Raw genomic sequence first — 19,602 nt, 5'->3', positions numbered from 1 at the left:
TGATCCAAAAGGAATACCTTGTTTTCCAGCACCGCAGATAAATACTCTGGTCTGACAAATGATTAATAGCACATGAACTTCAGTTCCCAGTGCCCTGGTATACTTAGCTACCCCATTAGGGCTTCAGAGCTGATCAAAGAGCCTTAAAAATGCGCTAACAGCCCTTAATGAGGCCTGAAGTTCTCAATTAAATTAAACTCCAGTGAGAAAGGAAGCGCTGACAAAGGTGCCAACTCTGTAGCCATCTGCTGGCCAGGGCTGAGTGAGCAGCCTGCGCTGAGAATTCAGGAATGTCTTCTGCTTTCTGGGAGGAGTCTGAGACTTGTGGGAGGGTAAGGAATGCAGATTGCAGGGGTGCTGCACTGTGGCCAGAGCTCTGGTCTCACTTCCAGTCAGGTCATTCTTGAGATGGGGGTCCCAGTGGTAGGGCCTTCTCCACTGAGACACTCATAGCTCCATATCAACCCACCCCTCCCTAGGCCAGAGTTTGTGTTGAGAAGGGAAGGGTTGGTTTCACTGTGCAGACACACAGGGCCCTTGTTCCCCAGGAAGTCTGGCAGGCTGAGCTTTGGTGTTAGGGCTGCATGCCAGGTAGGGGAGAACCCTCAGGCCTCGGCCTCTTCCTGCCTGGTGGTATGGGAGTATGGCCAGGAGCTGGCCAGTTTTGCAGAGTTCATTGCTGGGGCTGGGGACAGAGTGGAGGGGCTGGCAGTGAAGACAAAGGAAAGATGGGGAGCTATCTCCATCCTCTGTCCTATGAAAGAAAGAATGAAGCAGCAAAGAAAAACCCATTCTTAGTCTTGGCTGACAGTCTTGGTGTTCTGGTTCCAGGCCTGTCCCTCCCCTGTGGCCCCAGCAGGGGGCATTGCAGCCCCTCTGAGGCCAAGAGGACTACTCCCCTCTCCTCCCCCTTGGACCCAGGTCCAGTCCTGGCCAGGGCCCAGCTGGGTCATGCTCATCTCCCAGACTCAGGCTGCCAGCCCTCTACCCACTCCAGGGCATGAAGCCACGGCTGGAGGACACAGGGAGCCATGGAGAAAAAAACAAGAAAGGTTTATTTAAATCAGAGAGCCTCTGAAGGCACCTGGTTTCTGTCAAATATATTTTTTAAAAAGGCAGTAACGTGGCAACTGTACAGGGTGCATGATGGGTAAGAACTGGGCATGGGGGGACATGGAGAGAACACAGAGGAGGAGGCGCAGGGGAGAATGGAGTATATCAGGTCAAACCATACAACGGTCAGACCCAGCTCCTAGCCACCCCAGGACAGGCAGACAGTCTGACAGACACGGACGCAGACACACAGACACATACACAGAGACACACGTGTTCTCCAAGCCCAAGAGCCTCCACTGGCCTGCACAAGCAGGGATCAGTCAGAGCCAAGAGTGGAGAAACTCAAGCAAATGCCGAGGCTACACCCCATCCCTCGACTCTGAGCCCCAAGCCCACAATGTCCCCACTGTCCGTCCAAAGGCTCCCTCCCCAGGGCCTGGAGATCCGGGCCCAGCACACGCCGTGGAAAGCAGAAGTCAGAAGAAAAAACCACCAGACCACTCAGGATCACCCCTGGCAGAAGGAAGGGGCAGGAGGCAGACAGGGAGGGAGGCAGGCAGTCCTTCTGTCCATCCTTTGTCACACAATTGCCCGGAACAGGAAGGAGAAAACAGCCCCCAGTGCCAGACCCAGACACAGGAAGAAGGCCATGATGGCTCCTGCGGTCTCTGCCTCAGCCGGCTTCACTTTCCTAAGCGGGGAAGGAAGGGCAAGGCTACCTCAGAATGGCTGTACCCCAGCCCAGAGCCTCTGGGTGGAAGGAGGGGTGGGGTGGAGCAACTTGACTGTCGAACCTCATTCTGTTGATCAACCCATCCTGGCTGCCTAACCCCAACCTGGCTTCTCCTCCTTGAGGGAATGTGTATGGTGGGGTTGTCTTTCACTCCTTCCTGCAAACCTGTCTCCACCTCCACCCAAGTAACCTTGGCGCCCCCCTCCACCACAGTCACTATCCCCTCAGCTGGGAGCCCCTCCTGAGCCATCTCTCCTCTCAGCTCTGGGAGCAGGGACTCTCCTTTTGCCCTCCCTCTACTGAATGTCCCCCACTGGAACTCTAGATCCTGTCTGATGCCACCAAGTTCCCTGCCAGCCCTACTCACTTGGGCCCGAAGCACATGCAGAGGCTGGCGAGGTAGCCGTTGGAGAAGGCAAAGGCAGCCATGAAGAAGATGAACCAGGCATCGTGCTCGAAGACCACAGTCAGGTAGCGGCGGGGCTTAATGTTGCACAGCAGCAGCAGTGGCACAAACACCAGCCGGGCCAGCACCAGGCTTGGCAGCCAGCGGCTGTCCTTCCCAGGCTGTGGGCACCAGGCAGGGCCTCAGCCCAGGCCGCCACCCCAGGGCACAGCCAGGCCCCCAAGGATCCATCTGGGGCCCCTCAGGACCTGAACTGAAACCTCAAAGCCTGGTTCTCCTTAGGGGGTTACTCTTGAAAGGGGCATGGTGGAGCCTTCTGGAGTGCTGGAAATATTCTACATCTCGATCTGGGCAGGTATGTGTATATACATATATTCATTAAGTTGTACACTTAAGACTTGTACTTAACTATACATAAATTATGCCTCGACTTTAAAACAAATGGTCCCCTTACTACCATACTTTCTTGGGTTCCCTCTCTGGGTCCAGGCTGGACTCTTACTTCCCACAGGGGCCTGGGGCCCTCTTCCTCCACTTACCCACATGAATACAGCTGTGAGGCTCCGGCCCAACCAGTCAAAGATATTGAAAGTCAAGAAACAGGACACAGGAATGAAGTAACGTTCTGGAAGAGGAGATGAACGGGTGGTTATCAGGCTCACAGAGGCAGGTATAGCAAGCCTAACCTTCACTGGGCCTCAGCTTCCCCAACAGTAAAATGGAGAAGATGCTTCCAGCCCAGGGAAGGGCAAATGGACCCAGGAAACGGGGAGAAGGTGACCCAGGCTCCCTCCCTTCCCCACTTCCAGCCCAACTCAAGATCCTGTCTGTTCCCATCCTGGAAACCTGTGGCATCCTCACCCCAGGTGCTGCTGCCTGCGATGCTGGACTTGACCTCAACAGTTACGGCTGGAAACATCCCAATGGTGATAGTGAAGATGAAGCAGACAGAGAAAGCCAGGACTGAGATCTAGATAGAAGGGGTAGAGTCACCCAAATGCCTGTGTCTTCATGGTGGCTGTGTATTAAAGAACCACAAATCCAGGCCAGGCGTGGTGGCTCACGCCTGTAATCTCAGCACTTTGGGAGGCCGAGGTGGGTGGATCACCTGAGGTCAGGAGTTTGAGACCAGCTTGACCTGGTGAAACCCCATCTCTACTAAATACAAAAAATTAGCCGGGCATGGTGGCATATGCCTGTAATCTCAGCTACTTGGGAGGCTGAGGCAGGAGAATCACTTGAACCCAGGAGATGGAGGTTGCAGCGAGTGGAGATTGCACCATTGCACTCCAGCCTGGGCAACAAGTGTGAAACTCTGTCTCAAAAAAAAGGAACCACGAATCCCCACCCCCGGCATGCACGCATGGGCACGCACGCACACACAAAAGAATCCAGGAGTGACCACTCTCAGGTCAGAAAGGGAGGAGATGGGTGGCAGGGGGAGGGAGCAAAAGGAGGAGAGAAAGAGGACAAGGGGTAGAAGATAGGATAACCTCCCCTACGTACATTTTTCAGGATGGCTTTGATAGAGTGGCTTTCACTGGTGGGCTGAGAGTTGGAGACTGAAACTCCAGACTCCTCTTTGCCTGCTCTTGGCTCCTCTCCTGCGGGATGGAAGAAATCTCCAAGTTGTGGGGAAGACAGAGCAACAGAAGACAACATAAACATTCCCCAAAACGGCTGGGATTACTTGAAAGTAGACGCCTCCTTAACCAGTCCCAGCCGTACTCTAACCCTAACCCAGACCTCGCCTCCAAATCCCTACAGCTCAAGACCCGGGGGCCTGGCCTCTCCCAGGAGCCTCAGGTCATGTTACTCCTCACTCAAGAATCTGAAATTGCTTCCCACTGCCTTTAGTCCAAACACCTCAGGCATTCAAGGTCATCCAGGATCTGCCCCCTTTTTATCATTGCTGGCCCTTATTTCCTATTGTCCCCCTCTCCCTGCTGTAGTCCTTCAGTCCTCCTCTGGCTCAGGGCTGCTAGCTAACACAGTGCACTCATCTTTGTTCTCTTTGCTCATGCTATCCCCCGCCTGGTATACCATCCTCCACCCCAGCTTCCTCAGGCTCTTCGGACCTTTGCTAATGAGGTCCAACTTGGTCTCCTGCTCCCCGGGTCCTTCAAGCTTGAGCTGCTGGTAGTAGCGGTAGAATTCCTATCAAGTAAGGGAGACGGGGGAGGTGGATTTAGAGGCAGAATCTCCAGAATCCCGGCCTCCTTCAGGTTTTGTCCTCAGAACACCCGTGGTCTGGAACCCCAGACCCCTATACCCCAAACCCCAGCTCCCTCCATTTACTCACCAGCCGGGGCAGGCCCAGGTAACAGATGATGGTCAAAATGATAACAGCACAGGCTGTGATAAAGTAGCCGAAGGCACTTTCTGATAGCTCCGAGCCACCTGGGGTGGTGTCAGTGATCAGAGACAGGCCCCATCCCCTCTCCCCACCACACCAGGGCACTGGGCAGGTAGATAGCCGGACTTACTGGCAATAGCGCAGATCATGGCCACGGAGGCAAAGAAGCCTGCTAGGCCCTGGCCACTCATGATGGGGGCCGTGTAGCTGGCAGGCAGAAGGCCAGCCAGACCAAACAGGCTGCCCTGAAGGATGGCACCAAATGCTGGGGAAACAGGGTGGGCATGAGCAGGGGAGCTAGGGCTGGTGGTTGGGGGTGCCCAAGAAGACAGATCCCTGTCATTCCTACTTTACTCTTGGTGAGCCTTGAGGCTGAGCTGCCCTTCTCTCTGCCCCCTCCCAGCCCTGGTCCAGGCCCACTCAGGCCTCTGAATCCCAGCTGCTCACAGCATCCACTCTCTCCAGGCAGAGGCTGGGCTTCTCTCTGGCTAACGCTGGGTCTGAAAAAAGAGTGGGGGTAGTTGGGCATGCCTCCTCCCATAGGCCCCCTCCTGGCCCAGCTTACAATTAATGAGCACGATCTTGATCATGGTGATGACAAAGAAGGGCAGAGCATCCAGCTGCACCTTCACCAGGATGGCAGTGATCAGAAACACCAGCAGGATGGCCACCAGGCTGCCCAGGATCCGTACGGACTGGGGGATCCTGCCGGGAGAGGCCAAGGGTGGCAGAGACAAGTGGGCAAAGCTGGGGCTCAGCCAAGGGGGTGCACGACACAGTGAGGGTCAGGCTGGGGGCTGGGGAGGGGGTGGGCACTCACCTCTGATGCAGGAAGGAGTTGAGGTAGGTGAATAACAGCAGGGGCAGCATGGCACATAGGGTCATGACATTGTTGAAGATGGCACTGAGAGAGTTCCGCTCAGGCAAGGGTGCTGCAGGGGCGGCTGACGCCTGGGCGTCCTTGCTCAGTTCAGCAGTGACCAAGGACACATTCTGGGACATGTCCAGGCGGTTTGTGAAATACTGCAGGGGTTGCAGAGAGGAGTGTTGAAATCTCTTTCCCTGTGCCTACCAGCACAGAGTCAGATCCTGCAAGCACAGTGGGCACTGCCCCATGGAGCCTAGTCCCTCCAGCCTCACCTGAGTGGCCGTCATGAAAAAATTCCACGGGAGCAGCGTTCCCAGACCCAGCATGAAGAAGATAAGCCAGACAGCTTTGTATCTGCAATGGAGGAGGAAAGATGGGCCAAATGACGCACCATCCTGCCCCACTCCACAATGAGCCCCAGGAAAGCCCCTGTCCATCGTCAGTCTCTCTAGGTCCCAGGGCACAGGGCGTCTGTGTTTGTGTCCATTTGCATGTGTCCTCTTATGGGTGTGGGGGGAGAAAAGGGTACATTGCTCGTTGGAATTTGGGGTGGGGATGGGGTCAGGGTCATAGGACTGAATGGCATGGCTGACAGGACCATGGTTACCAGCCCTGGAAGGCTCGGGGGACTCTGCAGGCTGGGAACCAGTGTGACCCACACATCCGGAGATGGTTTTGGAAATCCTGCCGAAGGGCAGGGGGTGGGTGGATGAGTGAGAAAGCAAGCAGCAAGTGTCTTCCACTCCCACCAGGCAGGCTGGAAGTAATTATGCTGTCTGGTCAGGGACTGTGTTACTCCCCAGAGAGGATTCTGAAGTTAAGAAACTCCCATACTATTCTGGACCTACAGGGCAGGTGGGCAGGGTGCCTCAGGGCCTCTGTGAAGAGAGGGCCTTAGAGCTGTTTTCTTCCTGGCCAAAGAGAACTTTGTAGTTCATACCACCCAGGGCAGGCCAGGAGGTATGGGGCCACTGGAGGTCATCTGGGCCTCAGGGTGTAAATAAGGACTGTCCACCTTTGGCCAGGGCAATGCCCCAAGCCCTATACCTCAAGGCCCTTCCGGGTCACGCCAGCTTCTCCCAGATAGGCCTTGCCTGAAAGCTGAGTAACCCCAGCCCGGCCCATGTAGATCTCCAGTTGGGTTTGCACACCCTCCCCAGAGCCAACACCAGCTCTCTTCAGAGATGGCAGGGATAAAGCCCAAGGCAGTGAGAAGACAGGCCTGGCCAGAGTGCAGGAGCCTGGACCGCTGGCAGGCCTCATACAGGGATGGCGTGGTGAGCACACCACGTGAGCAGGTCTGAGTTAATGCAACTGCAGCCCCCCCAACCCCCTCACATACATGCTTCCCTTGGAGAAGCTAAAGGCTTGGTTCGGAGGCCCAGAGCAGAAGGAAAAACTCCCAAAGTCACATAGGACAGAGGATCGGGGTGGGGGGGAGTACGCTGGGAAATGACTGAGCTGTGCAATAAGGCAAATGGAGCCGGCGAGGCCTTCAGGGAACTGCCCACAGGAGAGCGGAGGTGGGGACAGAATGGGCAGGCAGCCTGGGAATGGAGCACAGGAGGCAGGGAAGCAACCTGGGGCCTAGACTTATTGCCATGCCTCCTTAAATTCCCTTACTTCTAGATCCACTTCCTGGGAAGTAGATACTTTTAGCTTATTTTACAGGTGGAAAAACAGTCCCAGAGAGATTAAGCTACATGCTCAAAGCCCCCACAGGCAAAAGTGGCCTAGTTTCATAGCCTTTGGCACAGGAGGGAGATGGGGTGGGTAGGGCAGACGTGATGGGTTTCTGGGGCCTGAGTTGGAGGGCAGGACAGAGCCTGACGCTTTGAAGGAGCTTTGGATCTCAGGGATCACTTCCTCAGCCTTCTTGGGTCCCAGATCCCTTTGAGAAATTGAATTAAGCTACAGCCTCTTCTTCCAAAATACATATTCACAGTCATAACTGCAAGTCTAACTTGATTGGGAGTTCACAGGCTCCAGAGGCAGGGAATTGAGAGGAAGATCAGATCAAGAACCAGGGTGGGCCAGGTCATCTAAGGCAGAGGCCCCAGGGCAGTTCTGCCAGATGTGCATTGGAAGGAGGGGTGCAGCCAAGTATCTCCCCACAGTGGTGGCGGGAGGAGCCGGAAGCCGCTAACTGGCTGGAGAGCAACAGTGGAAACACAGACAGGCCAGGGAAGGACTGCTGCCCACGCACCCTGCCCTTCCCGCAGACACCCCAGCCAGCACCCAGCCAAGGCACAGGGGGTCCCCGCCCCTGATGCAGACCTGACTCATAGCTACCTGGCTGGAAGGCCAGCCAGCAATGGCAACCCCCAATTCCAAAGGACACCACACCCAGCTCCCTGAAAACCCATTCCCTGGATCCACAGCCCAGCCCCTTACCCCTTACCTGTCCTGAGGCTGGTGACTGGTTGTCATGGTGATGGTGTTCTCGGTTTTCCCTGGCTGACAGCTCCCTCCCTCAGGGGCCTGCTAGGGGCAGGAACAGTGTAAGGCCCTGTCTTGGCCCTGCCACAGGCCTCCTCAGGCTCTTAGGGGGAGAGGGGGCAGGGCTGACAGAACAGGCCAGTGGAGGAGTCCAGTAAGACCCCCTCTGCACCCTGCCCCTCAGGACGACTCAACTTGACCCCCACCCAGCCCCCTGGCCCAGCAGGCCAGTCCTGCGCGGCCCCCTGCCTCCTCAGACTCTACCTGGCTCCCGGCCTGGCCGCTGCCACCGCTATTTTTATCCAGCAGCCGAAGCAGTTTATAAGCTGGGAAACAGGAGGGTGGAGAGCAGGAGGGAAGGAGGAGGAAAGATGATGGGAGGGAGGGAAAGACAGTCAAAGAAGGCAGGCAAGAGGACGAGAGGGGTCAGGGACAGTGATGACAAGGGAAGGAGGGAGACAAATGGAGGAGACACAGCAAAGAGGTCGGGGGAGGAGGAGGAAGGACACAGAACAGGCAGATCTGCAGCAGCTGCGACAACATCGATGATGACTGAGGTCAAACCAGAGGCTCCCCAGGCCCCTCTCCGCAAGTCTGGTCTCTCCACCCTCCCTGGGGAGCCCCTGGATTCATGGCTAGAGTGGGGCTGTCCTCTCCTGAAGGCAACCCAGATTCCAGTCTCTCTGCTGTTGGCACCTTAACCTTTCTTTCCAGCCACTGCCCAGGGGCTTCCTAGTTGCTGGCCGGTTTTCCAAGAAAATATTTCATAATGGATGTGGGGGCACAGCCCTTCCCCCTCCCCCCTCCCGACCCCAGGGTCACCTAGTCCTCCCTTAGTTCCTCTCTGTCACAGGCTCCTGTCCGCTTCCCCTTTCTAAGAGTGACCTTGAAAAGAAGATTGGAGGGGTGGATCCCAAAGCACCTATCCTTCTGCCTCAGTGTCCCTCTCCTGCTCCCCATTTGTGTAGGGGGAGACCCCCTGGCACCAGCAGATTAAACAGCTTTCCCATTGGGTGGCATGGGAAGCCAGGCAGATGTGCACTGACACATTCCCCACACTCAGGCCTAGCTGGGCCCAGGCCTTGCTGTTTGGGATGAAAGGACAGCTTCCCTTCCCTCCCTTTCTGGGCACTCACCAGGTGCCCAGACTGGCCAGCAGAAGGGTCAGAGCAGAGCAAGCCTGGGCAGTCCCTAGGAGGGGCTCCTAGTTCAGGCTCAGGCAGCGGGCCTTGTCCACGGGCTCCTGGGTGCGGATCCAGAATGAAAAAGGTGGCACAGGGCATATCAGGAGAGAGTCCCTCAGGCTTCATGGGGCCCCATTCTGAGAAGCCTTGCAAGCAAAGAAGCAGAAGCACACCCAGGAGATAAAAAGCCACCCCTGTCGCTCGGGAGATAAGAGAACAGGGAGTCTCAGCAGGGGAGCTCTCGCAGGTGCAGCATTGCTTCTGGCCCCACTCAGACAAACAGAAGCAGCTGGGCACCATGAGACCTTCCACGGGCTCTCCCACCTCCCTGTAGTTCCTCTCAACCCTCCCCAGGGAAACTCCAAGCTCTCAGAGGTCCTCCTCAGCCCCTCAGCCCCACACCTCCAGATGGAGGCAGAAGGATTCCTCCAATCAGGCCTTCGACAAATATTTACTGAGGACCTGTGCATGCTAGCCAGGCACTGTCCTAGGCACGAGGGGTGAATAATCATATTTACATTTTCTAGAGAGATGAAGGCAAGAGGGCATCACTGGAGTGGGGGTGGGGGAAAGCCTCAGGTCTCAGGTTTTTCTTTTTTTTTTTTTTGAGACGGAGTTTTTGCTCCTGTTGCCCAGGCTGGAGTGCAATGGCATGATCTCGGCTCACTGCAAATTCTGCCTCCCAGGTTCAAGTGATTCTCCTGCCTCAGCCTCCCAAGTAGCTGGGAATACAGGCTCCTGCCACCACCCCCGGCTGATTTCTGTATTTTTAGTAGAGACGGGGTTTCACCATGTTGACCAGGCTGGTTTCGAACTCCCGACCTCAGGTGACCCACCCACCTTGGCTTCCCAAAGTGCTGGGATTACAGGCATGAGCCACTGAGCCCTGCCTAGGTCTCAGGTTTTCTATTAGGTAGTAGGGACTCTTCCTCTAGGTTCTTACTTCATACCCGCATACCCTGTACTCCACCCCACAGGCAAGATTCCTGGCAGTTAAGAGCAGGTGTAGCTTCAAAGCAGATGGGGGCCTAGGGTGGGGAGAATAGCTCCTGTTCTCCTGGGTAAAACTGGCTTAGGCTTAGAGAAGAAGTATTTATTTCTTCCCTGGCCCCCTGCTACACCCCTGCTCTCTCTGTTCTCAGGAGTTCCCATACCAGTCTTGGGCACAATTCAACTCCAGCCCTCTCCTCCTGCCCATATCCTAACATTCAGCTGGCCAGCCTTCGTGTTTTGCTTTTGTCTGCCTTTGCCCAGCGGCAAACAGGGATCTGATACCAGCTCAGAGCATCTGGTGTCCCTCCAACTATGCCTTGGCCTGCTGAGGTGGGCCCCTGAAAGCAGCCACCAAATTGAGTACCTCCCTGCCTCCAGACTCCCAACACCTCTCCTGCAATTCTCCACTCCCAGGATTTCATATGGGGCTAGCCACTACCTGCAGATCTCTTGTCTTTTCTTCACAACCACCCCTAAGCTAGTACTAGCACTGAATAGATGGGGCCAGCTGAGGTTCAGAGGGGTTGAGTCACTTGCCTGAAGTCACAGAGCTGGTGAGTGGAGGAGCTAGAATCCATATTAAATGTTCAAGCTCCTTTTGGAATGGAGAGAGGTATAAAAGCTGCTTCTCAGCCCTGTAGACTGGGAGGTGGGGGGAACTCTGATTCAACTAAAGGGAAAAATGAGGTGGAGACCAAGATCATTCCCAGCCTGACTTGAGTGTCAGGCAGCTCAGCCCCGCCCCATCACACACATCCTGGCATGGGGAGCTTACACAAGCAGGAGGAAAGTTGGAGGGTCTGGAGGCCACCGAGAGGAGTAGGCAAAGGGACTACCACAGGGCTGCAGAGAGACCCCTAGAGGTGTGAGGGCAGGGTTGGAGCCAGCCTTGCCCTACGACTGCTCTCTCCTGGTAAGCGAAGCCGAGGACTGTGTGTCTTCACCCTCTCATATACCCTCACAGTAAATCAGTAAATGAGGACGTGCGCAGGAAGGAGACGCCAGGGATACGAGTTTAGCCAGTAAAAGACCGGGGTTAAAGAGACAGCCCCGCACCTCCGCTCGCGAGCCTCCATCCCCATCCCCATACCCCTCCGCCAGCGCAGTCAGCGGCACGGCCCCTCCCTGATACCGACCAGATCGATGGGGATCACCCGTCCACTCGCCTGCCCCTTGCGGAGGTCAACGTGACCGCAGCCTGTTTTAGGCCCGGGAGCCAGGCCGCCCAGCCCAGCTTGGGTCCCGGTCCCCGCAGGGTCCTCAGGCTCCCTGGCCCGTGCGCGCCACGTGCTGCGCGGCTCCGCACGCTCCGCACTGGGGCCCCACCCGGCGTCCCTTCTCCGGGCTGCGGAGCCGTCAGGCCGGGCCTCCCTGCCCTCCGTGGCAGGCGGGCAGCGGCGTCTTCCGCCTCGGCAGTCCCCAGTCCCCAGTCCCCGGCCCCGGGCAGCACCTGCCGCAGAAGCACTGCTCCCGCGCTGAGATCCGCGCGCTCTCGCTGCAGCTTCCCTCTCCCGCCGGGGCACATTCAAACCCGCCCTCCGCTGAGCCCGCCCCGCCCTGCGCCCACTGCCACCTCCCCGACGCCCGCGGCCCCGCCCCCGGCCCACCCCTGCCACCCCGCGGCGACTCCGCGCGCTCCGCCGCTCCCACCCCGAGCCCCTGCGCCCCCAGGGCCGCCTGGTCGTGTTATTTCGGTAGATAGGACCTCTTTGGGCCCTGCCACACCAAGGCTGTCTGTCCATCGTGTGGGGTACATGGGGCTGGAGGGTACAGCCACACATTAAGGACCTGCGCAGACTCCCATAAAATTCATCTCGGGACTGTTCCATTTACACACCCCCACAGACCCAGAGACCAGGAAAGGAGGGTGGGGAGCGAGGAAGGGGGCCAAGGCAGAGGGGAGAGGAGGGCTAGGAGAGGAAGAGAGAGAGACTGGACAAACATGAGGGCAGGAATTAGGGGGTTGTGGACAGACATGAAGCCCCTCTCAAGTCATGGGGCTGTGCCTAGAAAAATACCACCTAAACCCGGGGCTGCTCAGACCGGCCCCGACGCCCCACGGCCCACTCCACCTCAGATATTCCGTTATCCCTTCCCAAGCCCTGCCCACGCCGCGCTTCCTCCACACTGCACCTTTTTCCTCCCAGCGCCCTCCCTTTCAACGCCCCCTTCTTTCTTTCAGTCCCCCTCCTCTTCTTTTCCTTCAAAACTGCTTCTGTCCCCACCGCCCATTTTCTGTGACCAGCATGATGAGTTTTCCCATCCCTGACACATCCAGTCCCAGCCACAGACGCGCAAACACCACCCCACCCACAACTTTGACTTGGAGGGGGTATGAGCCTCTGCCTGTGCTTGTGTGTGCGCGCGGAGGGGGACGGGGCAAAGCCCTCCAGCTCCCTCATAATTCACCCTTTCTAAATCCAGCACTTTGGAAAACTGAGGCACAGGTGGGAATGGGAAGAGAAAAAGCCAGGAACAGCCTTATATCCTCAGTGAATCCTATTGTCCCAGCCATCCTGAGAGGCGGAAGCCTTGCTGAGTACGTCTTCCACTAGCTAAGGAGGAAGGTGTGGGCGTGCTGAGGGGTGGTCCAGCAAGGCCCTCCAAGGGAGGGGGAGGGAGGCCCTCTCTTTGTTCGGGCAATAAATGGGGTGGGGTGGGGGGCACTCCCTGCCCTTCCAGCAGTACTCAGTGCTAGAGGATGATCCTAAGGCTGGAAAGGTCCTGAGGAGAAAATCCAACCCACGCTGCCCACCCCATGCCCACTGACCCGAAGGGCTTGTCCCCTAGAGAAGCCACAGACACTGATTAACAATTGGCAGTACCTCACATCATAGGGATAAGGTAGTCCTACCCTGTCCCCAGAGAAACAGACAGGGCCCTAAGGAGAGAGGTGGCTTTTCTAATTATTGTCAGTGGCTCTCCCCAAGCTACTCCAGAATGGGTGTCCCCAGCCTTCTGTTTCCATGCCCCACAGAGATGACACACATATTCCTTCCCAACCCTCCCCCACCCCACCCCCATCCCCCACATCCCCGCCAGCCCTAACCAGAGGGCAGGAAGATGGGTTTAGGTGGTATTTTTCTAGGCACAGCCCCATGACTTGAGAGTGGCTTCATGTCTGTCCACAACCCCCTAATTCCTGCCCTCATGTTTTTCCAGTCTCTCTCTCTTCCTCTCCTAGCCCTCCTCTCCCCTCTGCCTTGGCCCCCTTCCTTGCTCCCCACCCTCCTTTCCTGGTCTCTGGGTCTGTGGGGGTGGCAGGGCTAGTGGTCAGAAGATCTGCCAGGCATGGCAAGGCTGGTGGCCAGTGGCTGCAGTTGTGTACAGAGGGGGCTGGAGGTGGAAGAAAACTGGAGGGAAGTGGTGAGGGTCTCAGGCCAGACTGGGAAAGGCTGGTTCCTCTCCCCACCCAAACTGGGGCCCTGCCAGCTTGGTGGATGGCAACAGCCAGGGCTGTTATTGTTGGAGAGAAGTCCATCTGGCATCCATCCTGCTGGGCCCCTAGCCAACACCCACACCCCTCTGTAGCCACCTCCCAAGCAGAGGTTGCTGGGTGCCAGGGCCCCCTGCTGGACAGCCTGGGAGCCCCAACTTACACAGGCCTTGCCTGGAGTTTTTCTAGCCAGGCCTTGCCAGCTCTCTTCAGTCTCTGCCTGGTCTTCTGGCTTCTCTCCCTCCCTGAGCTCCCTCAGGTCCCTGTCGAAGGGGTGGGGTGGGAAGGGTTGGTCCTGCTGCACCTCTACTCTACACCTTATTCACCACCCTATATGGGACCGTGGCTTGGCCCAGACTCCCTCCCCAACTTGGCAGGCCCCATGCATGCCTCACCACCTCACACACAGTCCTCTCTCTCCCCAGGCATGTGTCCTCTCAGCTGTCACCAACAAGTCATGTGTGTTTGCTGGAACTGTGTTTGCTTGGCCTGGGGGTTGGTAACCAGCACATGTCTCATGACTGTCTGTGTTCTCAGTTGTGTTTGTGACTATATCTCCATGGCCTTGTGACAGGGCTGGGACTAGGGAGAGGCCAGTGAGGCACTTGCCAGGGGTGTAAAATGTAAGGGGGAACCAAAAAACTCATGAATCAAGATAAATTTTAGGCCAGGAGTGGTGGCTCATGCCTGAAATCTCAGCACTTTTGGAGGCCGAGGTGGGAGGATCACTTGAGCCCAGGAATTCAAGACTAGCCTGGGCAACACAGTGAGACCCCATCTCTACAAAAAAATTTAAAATAAATTAGCCAGGCATGGTGGCTCGAGCCTGTGGTTCCAGCTACTCCAGAGGCTGAGGCCGGAGGTTCACTAGAGCCCGGGAGGGCGAGGCTGCAGTGAGCCATCATCCTGCCATTGCACTCCAGCCTGGGCAACAGAGCAAGACCTTGTCTGAAAAAACAAACAAACAAAGATACATTTTAACGTAATCAAAATAAGTTTGTTTTTTTTTTTCTTTTCTTTAAGATGGAGTCTCACTCTGTCACCCAGGCTGGAGTGCAGTGGCGTGATCTTGGCTCACTGCAACCTCCACCTCCTGAGTTCAAGCGAGTCTCCTGCCTTAGCCTCCTGAGTAGCTGGGATTACGGGCACGTGCCACCACGCCCAGCTAATTTTTGTATTTTTTTTTTTTTTTTAGTAGAGACGGGGTTTCACCACGTTGGTCAGGCTGGTCTCGAACTCCTGACCTTGTGATCCGCCCGCCTTGGCCTCCCAAAGCACTGGGATGACAGGCGTGAGCCACCGCGCCCAGCCCTTACCAAAATAAGTTTTAATGCAATGTCTACAAATCAAGACTCCATGATGCCAAGTGCAGTGGTTCACATCTGTCATCCCAGCACTTTGGGAGGCCAAGGTAGAAGAATCACTTGAGCTTAGGAGTTCAAGACCAGCCTGGGCAACACAGGGAGACTCTGTCTCTTAAAAAAAAAAAAAAAAAAAAAAAATTAGCTGAGCATGTTGACGCATGCCTGTGGTCCTGGCATTTTGGGAGGCTGAGGTGGGAGGATGGCTTGAGTCCATGAGGTCGAGGCTGCAGTAGGCTGTGATCGCACCACTGCCCTCCAACCTGAACAACAGAGCGAGACTCGGTTTTTGTTTTTTTTTTAAAGACTACATGATGAATAAAACATCAAGATTTTTAAAGTAAAGACAGGTGTGTTCACAGGGTGGGTACTGGCTCGGGGTTCGAGAAGACTAAATTCTTTGTTCAGTTAGGTCTGGGCTGGTCTTCTAGGCTAATTTTCCAGACCTCTTCCCCCTACCCTATGTTCCTGGGACATCTGTAAGTGGCTGGGGAGTTTGGGGAGGCAGTCATCTAATAATGGCCTTCGAGGGCCCAGAAAAGTGGCCCCGCATCCAGAAACCAAAGATTCTGACTCCCCTGAGACACTGTAGCCCAGCAGGTCCCCCTACTGGCCCCCTGTCCCGCCCGGCAGCGTGAGAACGGCGCAGATCTCGCCCCCACCCCACCCCGCCCCGCCAGGTCCTCCGGCCCCGCCCCGCGCACCTGCTGAGACTTTGGAGTGAGCATCCGGACTTGGTGGGGGACGGAAATTCCCAGGCCTGCGGGCCCCTAGTTCTCTCCCGCCTCATCTCGGGGCTGGGGCCATAGCCACAGCTGGAGAGCGCAGCCCGCGCCGGGCCTGACCGGTGTGGGCCGCCGGGCGGAAGAGAGGCTGCAACAGGCGACCCCAGCGCCCGCCCAGAGCTCCGCAGCCGGCTGCGTCCAGTCCTCGCGGCTCAGGGGCGGGGAGACCAGAGCCGACTCAGTGGGAGGGGCCCTTCGGGCCTGGGACTAGCGGCCGGCGCCTTTGGGCACCCGAGGCTCCGGAAAGGGACGGGGTTAGGGGCCCAAGGGCTCGGACCCCCTTCTCTCTGCCCCTCCCCCTAGGTCGCCTCCCTGAGACCTGGGAGCACGTGCACTGGCTTTGAAGACTGCCGAAGGAAACCGATGGGGTAGTGAGCAGGGACGGCGTGTGGCAGGCAGAAAGCCCCGCAGGGCTGGGGGTGGGGCGCATAGCTCGGGCTCACTTCTTTCCCAACCAAGCCCTCTGACGGGTGTGGGGAGGGGACTGGAATCCCAATTGGATCCTGTACTCCTCACTGTCCTCGTCTGAACCTAGATAGAGCCCAACAGTCACCCAGAGAGAGAGGATTATTGCCTGGGAACAATAAGCAAATTATCCGGAGGCTGGGATGCAAATGTGTCTAACCCTTTTTTTTTTTTTTTTTTTAAGACGGAGTTTCGCTCTTGTTGTCCAGGCTGGAGAGCAATGGCGCGATCTCGGCTCACTGCAACCTCCGCCTCCCGGATTCAAGCGATTCTCCTGCCTCAGCCTCCGTAGGAGCTGGGATTACAGGCATACGCCACCACGCCCGGCTAATTTTGTATTTTTAGTAGAGACGGGGTTTCTCCATGTTGGTCAGGCTGGTCTCCCGACCTCAGGTGATCCTCCTGCCTCGGCCTCCCAAAGTGCTGAGATTACAGGCGTGAGCCACCGCGCCCTGCCCAGACTGCACTTTCTAACTGTGTTTCCTTAAGCATGTTGACTCTTCTGAGGCTCTTATTTGACCCCTGAGGGGCCTCCCACTAGGGAGGAGGAAATGATGAAGTCAGTTCTTAAGGCAACTCACCCAACCCTAGTCTCTTCTAGGGTGGGATGACCCTCAAGGGGATGCATTTCTGCACTGCCTCCCTGGGTGGCCTCCCACCCAGTCTCTTAGCAAACGTATCACCCCTCTTCCCACCACCACTAGCTGAGAAGTCCTCAAACTCGCTGGAGGATATTTTCCTCCCTACTGTGAGCTAGCCAGGCAAACTTCCTCCTAGATGGACTCAAGCCATTTCTGGGTCACAGTGTGACATACTGACCGAAACTTAGCAGGGGGAAACAACTTCCAGGCTGTGAGGACTGAAACCACAATGGAATAGGTAGCAAAATAAACCCTTGTACAATTGTCCATCTCTCCTCTCCCCCACCCCCACCAACTGCCAGGCCAGGTTAAACTGTTTTGCAGAGCAGCAGTCTGGGTGATTAGACTTTCAAAGCCATGGAAAGAATTCAAATCAAATATTTATTGAGCACTTGCTGAGTGCTGGGCTTTGCAGGCAGGTCTGCCTCCATAGGCAACGCAGATATTATTTTAAGGTAGGTCCTGAGTCTGGAAGACGGTCTGGATTCAAATCTTGCCTCTCTGCTAAATTGTCACTTGTCCCTCAGTTAAGCACTGGGAACCTTGATGTTCCCATTTGCAGGGAGGGCAGGGGTGGGTGGGTGTTAGTTCCCCTCCCGCCTGAGGCCAGAGGTGATTAGGAGTGGTCTTTGGGAGGAACTGCTGGAGGACAGAGGGGCAATAATCAGTTTTGTGCTAGATGCAAGGCATTCTTCCAGAAAGACATTTCTGTTAGGAGTGGAGAGGCATGTCTGTGGCAGATCCCTCTCATGCACAACCCTCACTATATCTTCTGTCCGCTGGGCAGGCTTTGGTCAGTGCTGGTGCCAGGATTATCCTACTCCAAAAGAAAGCATTTTGTGGATACAGCTGCTGCCAGGACTTGTGGCCTCACTTTTGGGGGCCTAACCTCTCCCTCCTCTCCAGGCGGTCCATTCTTGAGGCCTCCCCAGCGTCTGGCGAGTGTCGCTGGCTGAGAATGAACAGCAGACAGCCCAGCAAAGCCTCTCGCATGTCCTGGGAGCCCAGGCGGCGGGCCAATCGGCGCAGCAGGGGCAGGAGGTATTGGCGGGCCAGGCGGGCAGCAGGCAGCAGCAGGCGGGACAGCAGCAATCGAAGCAGCAGCGGGAGCAGTGGCGTGGGCATGGCAGGGCCAGTGAGTCAGTGCCTGGGAAGACAACACAGACTTTAGGCTTGCATGTCCTGGTTCCGCCTCACCTGGCAAGGACATGGGGTGGGCAGGAGTTCCCCCTCCCTTCAGTTTACACCTTCCTGCTCCTGACCTCAGTTTGTAGGTCATTTTTGCTTTCATGAAGCCCTTTCTCTTGGCAAGGCAGCTGAGGCAGGAAGGTTCTCACCATAGCATAGATGGGGAGACTGAACCAAGGCAAGAGTAAACCAAGACCTACAGCTTGCCATTCCCAGCTCCAGGCATTCCTACTGCTCCCTGGCCCCTCCCTTCCTCTAGTCACCCCCTCCTCTTGCACAGCCTCCATGCCCCTGGAGTTCCCTAACCCTTCTCCCTCAGTCTAGCAGGAGTTCTTCTCCAGGCAATTCTAATTTTTCTTTTGGGGCTCCTGATCCACCCTGACCTAACACTCCCTGACCTCTCAGTCCCCTACCCCCACCAATCCGCGGCAGCTCTCACCGGGCAGAACTGCTGCTCAGAATCAGTCTCTGGCTGGATTTGCCTGGAGTGGAGATAGCCCCACTGGATTCAACACAGGGGTAGCCCCGCCCTGCTCTGCCCCACCAATTACAGTCCGCCTGGGTTGGGGAACAATGAAGAAACAGCTGTGTTCTGGCACCTGGTATATTGAGGGGAGCGGGCAGCTGGGCTGGCCCCCACTTCCCAGTCTAGGGGGAGGAGAGGGAAGGGAACATATGCAGGATTTCCCTCGAGTTGGAACCCAGACTGCACTTTCTCTTTTCTTTCTCTTCTTCTTTTTTTTTTTTTTTTTGAGACAGAGTTTTGCTCTTTTTGCCCAGGCTAGAGTGCAATGGCAGGATCTCGGCTCATTGCAACCTCTGCCTCCTGGGTTCAAGCGATTCTCCTACCTCAGCCTCCCAAGTAGCTGGGATTATAGGAGTGTGCCATCATGCCAGGCTAATTTTTTTGTATTTGTAGTAGAGACAGGGTTTCACCATGTTGGTCAGGCTGGTCTCAAACTCCTGAGCTCAAGTGATCCACCCGCCTCGACCTCTCAAAGTGCTGAGATTATAGGCCTGAGCCACCGTGCCCAGCCCAGACTGCACTTTCTAATTGTGTTTCCTTAAGAACATTGACTCTTCTGGGCTCCAGTCCTCTCCGCTATAGCCTCAGTAAGTGGGAGTAACTGGAAGGAGTAACTGGAACAGGACAATATATGAGACCCACTTGCCTAAACCTCAGAAGCAGTGAGTCTGCAGACTGCACACACACCTGAGCACCAGGCATGCTCAGTGGCTGAGACAGGGAGACTAGGACCCAAGCAGGCCCCTGTGGGCCCTCTCCTGGGGGAAGAAAAGTAGAGGCACAGTCTATCTCCTAGCTGGGCACAGCTGGACACAGCTGGGTGGCATTCCCCCTTGGATGCTTACTTCAAGACCCTCTCCTACACCTGCTTTCCTCCCTCAGATTAAATGAAATTCTATGAGATAGCTGGGTATATCTCTTTGGGTTTATAGCCTGGGTTTTATGTTGTTTTTAATTTTTATTTATTACTATTATTATTTGAGACGGAGTCTCACTCTGTCACCCAGGCTGGAGTGCAGTGGCATGATCTTGGCTCACTGCAACCTCTGCCTCCCAGGTTCAAGCGATTCTCCTGCCTCAGCCTCCTGAATAGCTGGGATTACAGGCACCCGCCACGATGCCCGGCTAATTTTTGTATTTTTAGTAGAGGTGGGGTTTCACCATG

General features: G+C 56.1%; 2 protein-coding genes across 26 annotated transcripts; both read right to left on the bottom strand.

The window, feature by feature from the left end:
- Nucleotides 1-1,036: 1,036 nt before the first annotated feature.
- Nucleotides 1,037-16,186, bottom strand: SLC29A1 (solute carrier family 29 member 1). 25 transcript variants are annotated; one of them, XM_063813061.1, is made up of 15 exons: nt 10,811-10,903; nt 10,573-10,705; nt 8,995-9,101; nt 7,821-7,903; nt 5,692-5,773; nt 5,372-5,574; nt 5,117-5,256; nt 4,682-4,816; nt 4,498-4,595; nt 4,274-4,352; nt 3,702-3,799; nt 3,057-3,165; nt 2,735-2,820; nt 2,157-2,356; nt 1,037-1,747 (listed from the first exon to the last, which is right to left on the bottom strand). In XM_063813061.1, the coding sequence occupies exons 4-15, from the start codon at nt 7,847-7,849 to the stop codon at nt 1,636-1,638; spliced, it is 1,371 nt and encodes a 456-aa protein (XP_063669131.1). In that variant the 5' UTR covers nt 7,850-7,903; nt 8,995-9,101; nt 10,573-10,705; nt 10,811-10,903; the 3' UTR covers nt 1,037-1,635. The 25 variants fall into 25 exon arrangements, 23 of the variants coding, with proteins under 23 accessions (XP_063669131.1, XP_063669127.1, XP_518505.5 ...); XM_063813057.1 differs by having other exon boundaries at nt 7,821-7,900; XM_518505.7 differs by lacking the exons at nt 8,995-9,101; nt 10,573-10,705; nt 10,811-10,903 and adding exons at nt 13,635-13,734; nt 15,537-15,797 and having other exon boundaries at nt 7,821-7,900.
- A 582-nt stretch (nt 16,187-16,768) lies between these two features.
- MYMX (myomixer, myoblast fusion factor) lies at nt 16,769-18,404 on the bottom strand. Its single transcript, XM_024356996.3, has 2 exons — nt 18,351-18,404; nt 16,769-17,870 (listed from the first exon to the last, which is right to left on the bottom strand). The coding sequence occupies exon 2, from the start codon at nt 17,846-17,848 to the stop codon at nt 17,594-17,596; it is 255 nt and encodes an 84-aa protein (XP_024212764.1). The 5' UTR covers nt 17,849-17,870; nt 18,351-18,404; the 3' UTR covers nt 16,769-17,593.
- Nucleotides 18,405-19,602: the final 1,198 nt, after the last annotated feature.

This window comes from Pan troglodytes, chromosome 5, assembly GCF_028858775.2.
Source record: "Pan troglodytes isolate AG18354 chromosome 5, NHGRI_mPanTro3-v2.0_pri, whole genome shotgun sequence".
Classification (NCBI taxonomy): domain Eukaryota; kingdom Metazoa; phylum Chordata; class Mammalia; order Primates; family Hominidae; genus Pan; species Pan troglodytes.
Note: the sequence above shows the minus strand (reverse complement) of the source record. Positions and strands in the feature narration are given on the sequence as shown.

Bases quoted from the DNA above. Each gene is read 5' to 3' on its own strand.
- SLC29A1 (XM_016955608.3), bottom strand. From the start codon at position 9,342: ATGGTGCCCAGCTGCTTCTGTTTGTCTGAGTGGGGCCAGAAGCAATGC. The intron at 4,353-4,497 runs GTGAGTAAATGG...CTTACTTGATAG, and splicing joins ACCTGGGCCTGCCCCGGCTG to GAATTCTACCGCTACTACCA. The intron at 2,821-3,056 runs GTGAGGATGCCA...CTCCTCTTCCAG, and splicing joins CGCAGGCAGCAGCACCTGGG to AACGTTACTTCATTCCTGTG.
- MYMX (XM_024356996.3), bottom strand. From the start codon at position 17,848: ATGCCCACGCCACTGCTCCCGCTGCTGCTTCGATTGCTGCTGTCCCGC.